Source organism: Artemia sp. Qi Xiang Cuo, chromosome 12 (genome assembly GCF_049724085.1).
Source record: "Artemia sp. Qi Xiang Cuo chromosome 12, ASM4972408v1, whole genome shotgun sequence".
Taxonomy (NCBI): domain Eukaryota; kingdom Metazoa; phylum Arthropoda; class Branchiopoda; order Anostraca; family Artemiidae; genus Artemia; species Artemia sp. Qi Xiang Cuo.
The window spans coordinates 18129610-18138093 of NC_142805.1; the positions used below are offsets into that span (position 1 = coordinate 18129610).

Consider the following 8484-nt stretch of genomic DNA (forward strand, 5'->3'; position numbering starts at 1 on the left):
CTTTTTTTCCCAATGTCGCCCGATCAAAATTTTGAGATAGCCATTTTTTTCAGCATGGTCGAAAATATGATAAATATGTCTTTTAGGATGACTTAATCCCCCGAAGCTCCCAGAGGGAGGGCTAAAAGTTATGAACTTTACCCAATGTTAACATATAGTATTGGTTATTGGGAAGTATACAGATGTTTTCAGGAGCTTTTTTTCTGGTAGTGGGAGGGAAGGGTGGGTCGGTGGTTATGTTGGAGGATCTTTTCATGAAGGACGCTATCATGGGGGAAGGGAAATTGCCATGAAGGGGGTGCCGGACTTGCCAGCATTATTTATTTGTTATTGGGAAGTAAATAACCATTTTCAGGAAGGTTTTTTTCTGGAGGGGGGGGCCTGAGGAGGGGGTTACTCTGGAGAATATTTCCGTGGAGGATGTTCCTTGGGGGTAAGGTAAATTTCTATGAAGGGGGCGCCGGATTTCCAAGTATTATTTAAAAAACGATCAGAAATTAAATAAGAAAAAAACAAGTTTTTTCAACTAAAATATAAGAAGAAATAATAGAACTTAAAACGAACAGAAATTATAACTTATGTGAGGGGGCTCTCCCCCAAGGCAATACCTCGCTCTTGACGCTACCGTTTTTTTTAGTGCTTTCAAAAGAGCAATCTATTCTAATTAAACGGCCTTGGTGTTTCAGGGGTTTGTGAATCAAAATTATTTTTAAATTTTAACGTAAAGAGTGTGGTATTGACTAAGGGGAGAACCCCATCATATACGTAATAACATATACGTAATAAAAAAAACAATAAAAAAACAAGCGATACGGCTCAATAGTAATCGAAACTTTTAAAAATGGAATTTTGATGTCAATAAATGTATCAAAAGAATGTGTTTATAATGCTGATTCTAAATATATAAATTTTATTAAGTTTAGTATTACTCATCAAAAGCTACGAGCCTGAGAAAATTTACTCAATTTTTTAAAGAGGGGGGAAACATCCCCTACAAGTGAATGAATTTTAATGAAAATCACACCGTCAGATTCAGCGTATCAGAAAACCCTATTACATAGGTTTCAAGCTCATATCTGCAAAAATCTACAACTTTGAATTTTTTGCCAGAAGAAAAATATACGAATATAGCTGTTAGTTACGTAAGTTAATTCGTAAAGACATCCATTTAGCAAAAGAAAAGTAAAATTTTTATGCAAATAAAAGCTGCATTAACTAAAAAACGATCAGAAATTAAATAAAAAAAACAAGTTTTTTAAACTGAAAGTAAGGAGCGACATTAAAACTTAAAACGAACAGAAATTATTCCGTATATGAAAGGGGCTGTCCCCTCCTCAACGCCTCCCTCTTTACGCTAAAGTTTTTTAATGTTTTAAAAAATAAAGTTGTATGAAAGGGTCAAACTTTAGCGTAAAGAGTGAGGCGTTGAGGAGGGGACAGCCCCTTTCATATACGGAATAATTTCTGTTCGTTTTAAGTTTTAATGTCGCTCCTTACTTTCAGTTTAAAAAACTTGTTTTTTTTATTTAATACCCTTAAAGGCGTCTTTTCTCCTTTGATATATTTGCTTACTTGGATTGGTTATTCAGCGTAAGCAGCAAATTTATGGCAAACCCAGGAAATATTTTTTTTTTAAACGCTTTTTGGGTCTCATTACAAAAATGACATCCACCGCGAAGATTTTTGTGGCTGAGAACTTAACAGAGAAAAAAAGAGAATTGTTAAATGCTGCTAGGAAAAAATACGGCAATAAGCTCGTGTGGTCAAACCAAGGTCGGATTTATGTACGTTTGGAGAATGTAACTTCTGCTCGTAGACTTTCGTCTCTGAATGACATATTCGATCGTGATTGAGTGTCCTGTTTTTTCGTTGTTTTTTTTGCGTTTTTTTTCTGTTTTATTTGTATTTTAATTTTGAGTCTTTCTATGTGTTTATTTATTCTTATTATTCAATTATTCCTATTTCCTTTTTTCCAGTTTATGTACGGGTTTTATCCCTAATGAAGAAAATAAGATCGTGGCTTTTTATTTTACTTTTTTTATTGTTGGCTAGTCTACTCCCAATACCTCGGTTAGAGCTGCTTGAAAAAATGCTCAATGGAATTGCCACATAACGTCGGCTTTTGAAGAAACAGTTCAGTTTTTAAGTAATATTGATAGTGTGATTGATGTTTTTGGAATTTGTGAATCATTCTTAGTAGGTATGGTTTTGTCTGTTCCTACTATTTTCCAGGTTACCAACTGATATCAAAGTCGCGGCAGTCAATGGGGCGCGAGGGACTTATATTTTTGGTGGGGGAGGGATTGAACTTTAAGGAAAGGGAGGACCTTTATTTATGGAATGAAGGTAAGATTGAGATTTTTTCTATTGAGATTAAAATACATAAAGGTAAAAGTTAATTGTTTGCCTGGTTCATAGACCCCCTGGTGCTCATCCGGACGAATTTTTTCAAGAGTTTGGTTAATTTTTAAGTAGGGTCCAGTCTAGTCGATCGGAGTGCGTTATTCTAGGTGATTTTAACTTGATTTATTGAATTTAAATGGTTTTAATTTAGAATTTTTAAATCTTGCATTATCTCATGACTTGTACCCTGTGAATCTGATTCCTCCCACAATCACTGCTCAGTCGGCAACATTGATTGATAACATATTTGTTTCTTCAAACCTATTGATGCAAGCATTCTGTTATGTTCTCCTTCAACCTGCTTTTGACCACCTCCCGATTGTTTGTACGATAAATAGTATTAAAACTTTGGCTAAAAACTTAAGTAAGAGAGCTTATAGAGATATGAGAGATAATAACTTGAGAAAGCTGAAAGAACAAGTTAGTACTATAGCATGGGATGAAGTTAGCGAAGAGCAGAATGCAACTACAGCATTTGACAGGTTTATGAATATTCTCTTACCGATATATGAGGCGTCTTGTCCTCTGAGGAAAATGAGGAAAAAGAAAAATGAGCCAAGAAAGCCATGGGTGACCACAGAATTGCTTGCATTGATGGAAATGCGAAACCAGCATTTTGAAAAACATTTACTGAGCCCGGAAAAAGTGAGTTTATTTGAAGAATTTAAGCGAGTGAGAACCAAAGTTAACCATAAGCGTCGCAGTGAGAAAAAAACATATTATGCTTCTGTTTTTGATGGTAAAAGTGGTGATGCAAAAGGAGCCTGGTGACTAATAAATGAGATTTTAAAAGGGAAGACTGATGATAATGATGGAGTAAAGAGTCTGTTGGTGAATGGAAGTGAAATCACTGATAAACAGGAAATGGCAGATAAATTCGAAAAATATTTCACGAACATAGGCGAAAGTATTAAGGAAAAAGTAGCTAAAAAGTCTGGAAGACATCTGGAAAAGTCCTTTATTGATAATCGAGGCGAAGGGCGTAGTTTTTCGTTCGAGAAGTGCACAGCAAAGGAGATCGAGAGCACAGTGAAAGGACTGAAGTCCAACTCGGCCAGAATAGATGGACTTAATCTTAGAGCTGTAAATGCTATCCTAGTTTATATATTACCTTGTCTACTTCATTTGATAAATCCATCATTCCAGACCGGTGAATTCCCTACTGGTCTAAAGCCGGCAAAGGTAATACCATTGTATAAAGGAGGCCACAAACAAGAACTATCGAATTGGTGACCAATTTCGCTATTGCCTATTTTTTCTAAAATCCATGAAAAGATAATTCACAGGAGACTATGAATATTTGGATAAACTAGGAATATTGTGTGTCAGCCAATTTGGATTCCGCAGTAAACATTCTACTAGCCATGCTCTTCACCATCTTCTGGATGTAGTCAATGGAGTCTAGAAAAAGGTTTTATTTCTTTAACGATCTTTGTCGACTTCAAAAAAGCCTTCGACACTGTGGATTTTGAGTTGTTGCTGTGTCGCCTATCTAGTCTGGGGATAAAAGATGTTGGCTTGGATTGGATTAAATCATATTTGTATGGAAGGTCAAGTAAAGCAATGTTAGGTGACATCGTTAGCGGAGTCTATCCTGTAAAGTGTGGGGTTTCACAGGGCTCAGTCCTGGGTCCGTTACTCTTTCTCGTATGCGTCGATACTCTGAAGTTCTACATGCCTGAAGCAACTGTTACAGCATTTGCAGATGATACTGCTTTGACGATTTCTGCACGGTCACTGGAAGAACTAGTGGATAAAGCAAACCGAACGCTGGAAAACCTTTTGGTTTTTGCCTCCTTGAGTTACCTTGCTGTTAATACTTCTAAGACAAATTATATGATTTTTAGTAGGGTAGAAAAATTTTAAATAGTGCTACTATAGTATTTGAAAATTTGTCGCTTTCACAGGTTTTTGAAAATGAATATTTGGAATTTTATGTTGATAATAGAAACACATAAATATGAAGAAACACATAAATATGACTTCTTCTAAACTTGCGTGAGGTCTTGGAGTGATGCGGCGTTTGAAACACATGATACCTTTAACTGTTTTAAGAAATATATATCATACTGTCTTTCATCCTTTTATTGTTTATGGTTGTTGTATTAGTAGAGAGGGGTGTCCGACTCGTGACAGTACAAAATTCGGCTATCAAAAGAATGTATCTCCTATCAGTACACCATATTTGGGCATGGAATCCCCAGGGAGAATGATTGCGTAATCAAAGTGGGTCAATGACCTCTTTTTCCATGGTCGATTTATTTGTTGTTTTGGACATGTACCTGCTCGAGGCGAATGTCATGGTGTCCAGAAATAGGAAACAGCATTTGTTGTTGTTGTTGTTTTGGGCAAATGTTATGAGTTTCCCGAAAACAGTTAGATCACGTGTTTCCTTCTCAGCCAATCAGAGGGCTTGTTTACATAACAATTTGACCTTGAGATTTTGCATATAACGGGCATGCAATGTGATTCACTAAGTTTTTAGTAAGCAGTGTAATAACATGAGTGAACAAGTTGAGTTAGAAATATCCTTGTATTGCAACTGTTCTATTTGTAAGGGGCATTTTCATGATTTTGAGTATTCATATGAACCTACTGAATGTTTAGAGTGCATAGAGGCAGAGACAGATGAGAAGAATCTGGAGGAAACGAGAAGAAAAATTATATGTGACATGGAGAGAAATTTATACCGATTGCAAGTAAGCTCAGATAAAAGAAGGATTGGTATGATAGAAAAGGAAGATCAAAAGAAGAGACTAGTAAAAGAGGGCTTTCTCTATAGTGTAAAAGACAGCAGTGAAAACCCAAAGAAAAATGTATATAGTGCAAGATATAACTCGGATTATTATGATGATTATGCTCCAAGAGAAGAGAAAAAGTGGCCCTTTATGAGACAACATAAGAGGTCATTCTACGAAAAGGATTTTAAACAACGGAAACCATGGTGGAAGTGTTCTCATATACCATTTTACGATAAACCCCATTTTTGATATGCTTGAAAAGTTTTATACCATAATCATACAATAAATTTGTTTCTGCTATTTTTATTTTCTCATACTAGATACGTATAGAATAAGGATACCAATAGAGACTTCAGTACATGAATAGTTCAGATTGAATAGATCACCATATAGAGTATTATCAATCCACAGTCTAGTTTTCTATTAAAGATAAAAAATAAATCGTTCTTCTAATCTTTATTCCTTTGATATATCAATATTTATAATAGTTTTTATATAGACAATCTCGGGTTCAATTACGTCAACCTCATTTTCTTCATTTACCATTATATCTAGCAAAGGGGGCATCTCCTGAAATAAATCCTCTCGTATTCTAATGGGCAAACTAACAGCCAACCGCTCATCGTCCTCTATACAGACTCGGCCCGAAGGTCCCCGCCGTACCAAGTCCTCAGATGTATATGATAGTCCATCATCTGTATAATGAACTTCTAGCACGTCGTCATCATCATCTGTACTTTCAATCTCGGGTTTACACAAAAGAAGCTCCTCACTTTCCGTGAGCTCCCACTCGGTCCATACATCCTAAAAGATTGAGAACACTATGATCAAATACTAGAGTTTACGGTCAAAAACCAGTATTAGTTCAGATTTTACGGGAATAGTTTATTTTCGAACCAAAAAATGTATTTACAATAATTTTATTACAAAAAAATAGAGTTGTGGTGCAGCGTTGAGTTGTTGTTGTTGTAGTTGAAATAAAAATAACGACACTATTAAAATTTTAGATGAATTTATCTCTCTTTGGGCAACTAAATACAGTAATAAGATATGATAGCGTCAACAAAATGAAAATCCGCATAAGAACTCCAAACAGTTTCGAGTCATATTTTTCTAACAGTAAATACTTTTAGAAACGAACTAAAATTAATATTCTACCTCACATAAACTTTTTTAGTAAGAATCTTTTAGGAATGATTGGGTGGAAATTTGAGCTATGTCATCACATAGCAACAATAATTAGCAGCAGAAAACAATAATTATTTATTATTTTTCCAAGTACATAGAGATCCAGAATTTCTTAAGTGATTCTTTGATGCAAGGTGTCATGACATACTAGTTAAAGTGACAAAAACTTTTTCCCACAAGAGGACACTTTTCAACTAAAAGTAAAGAGCTACCAGACTAAATCAAAGATATGATGAAATAATAACGAATAATTGTTCAATCTTAAATTTTCTGTAAAGTTATGTTTAGCGATAAACTTATTATAGTGACAAAAAACTTTTTCCCACAAGAGAATAATTTTTAACTAAAAATAAAGATCTACCAGACTAAATCATCGATATGCTGAAATAAAATTGAGTAATTGCTCAAAATAAAATTTTCAGTGTAGTTATACTTATCGAAAAACTTATCAGAGTGACAAAAACTCTGTCACACAAGAGGAAACTTTTCATTTAAAAGTAAAGAGCTGCAAAAACAAATATATGATGAAATAATAACGAATAATAGTTCAAACGTAAATTTATGTCAAATGACATACTATTTAAAGTGACAAAAAACTTTTTCCCACAAGAGGACACTACAAAAACTCTTTCCCACAAAAGGACACTTTTCAACTAAAAGTAAAGAGCTACCAGACTAAATCAAAGATATGATGAAATAATAACGAATAATTGTTCAATCTTAAATTTTATGTAAAGTTATTTTTAGCTATAAACTTTTTATAGTGACAAAAACTCTTTCCCGCAAGAGGACACTTTTCAACTAAAAGTAAAGATGAGATAATCTCTCTCTCAAAATTACGTGAAAAAGAGCATTCAGTTTCAAAGGTACCTAAAAATATATGTGATAGCAACAGAGAAAATAGTAAAGATTAGAAAAAATAGCATTTTGAGTTTCAAAGGCGGTGATTATTAATAGAAATTACCTAAAAATATTCGCTTATGAAATATCGAAGCGATAGCAAAGATTAGAAAAGAGCGGTTTCTTTGCAAAAAAATTACATTATATTTAGATCTCTCCTAGGGGCGGGGGGAGCAGAGAAAACAATGGTTGGGGGTGAGGGGTTAATATCCCGCTGAGATAAGTTTATATTGGGATTGAAAAAGAAAAAAACATTGGAAGAAATAGATAGGTAGGAAAAAAATGCTTACATTTGCATAATCCGTCTGGGCTTGGATGTCGGAAGGATCTGACATAGCATGCTGGAGGGTAACCTCCTGACCTATCGTTGATGAGGCAGCTATTAGAGGTCCAAGGAGAGCGGATCTGCTAGCGATGTCACATTCCAATACGGCTTGGCTATGCATCACTTGTTTAGGAGGCTTCTGCCAGCGACCATATTGCATGACAGTAGCCTTCGCAGGGCCCGCATTATTAGCCTTTGCTCTCTTACTGGGTGGTGGTGATGGGCATTCTTCACAATTTGCCTTAAAAAGAAGAGAAAAAATTAGTTTCAAAATAATTTGCCCCCTTTTTTAAAAAGAAGGAAAATTAGTATCACCATCCACACGAACCATAATTTTGTCTAGAAAAGAATTTATCACTAAGAAAGTCCCCCTGCGCCAGCATTTTCAGTAATGCAAAAAATATAAATATACTAAACTCAGAAATCAAATGCTATTTCAATTAATTAAAAAAAAAAAAAAAGCTTATTCATAGACATCCCAACCTAACCTTGCTTTTCATGCAAACACTTTGTTTTAATTTTACAAAAATGGCGATAGACTTGAGCCATGTCAAACCCCCCCCCCCTTTCACCAATGTCCTAAATATATTGTTGGTAATTATTTTTGGAAATAGTCCCGTTTCACCGGTTCTCCGGCAAATACAGGTTACGAATCCACAAGCTTAATAAACCATGCCATACATCCTAAAAGATTGAGAATACGATGATCAAAAACTAGAGTTTCCTGTGGAAAACCTATATTAGTTCAGATTTTACGGGAATAGTTTATTTTCGAACCAATATATCTACCAAAGGTTCAATACCTGAGTTAAACTAAGATGTTTGAATTTCAGTAAAAAATTACATTTTGACAACATTTGACAATTTACCAAATTTAAAGTTTTGTTTAGTTTCAAAATATTTTCTGTCACTCATCATCTTTTAATC

At 34.7% G+C, this 8484-nt stretch overlaps 1 protein-coding gene across 1 annotated transcript; it reads right to left on the reverse strand.

Annotated features, from left to right (window-relative positions):
- Window positions 1-3774: 3774 nt before the first annotated feature.
- On the reverse strand, window positions 3775-7678 carry LOC148945859 (uncharacterized). The gene is made up of 3 exons (XM_089097532.1): window positions 7523-7678; window positions 5664-5948; window positions 3775-3804 (listed from the first exon to the last, which is right to left on the reverse strand). The coding sequence occupies exons 1-3, from the start codon at window positions 7676-7678 to the stop codon at window positions 3775-3777; spliced, it is 471 nt and encodes a 156-aa protein (XP_088953658.1).
- Window positions 7679-8484: the final 806 nt, after the last annotated feature.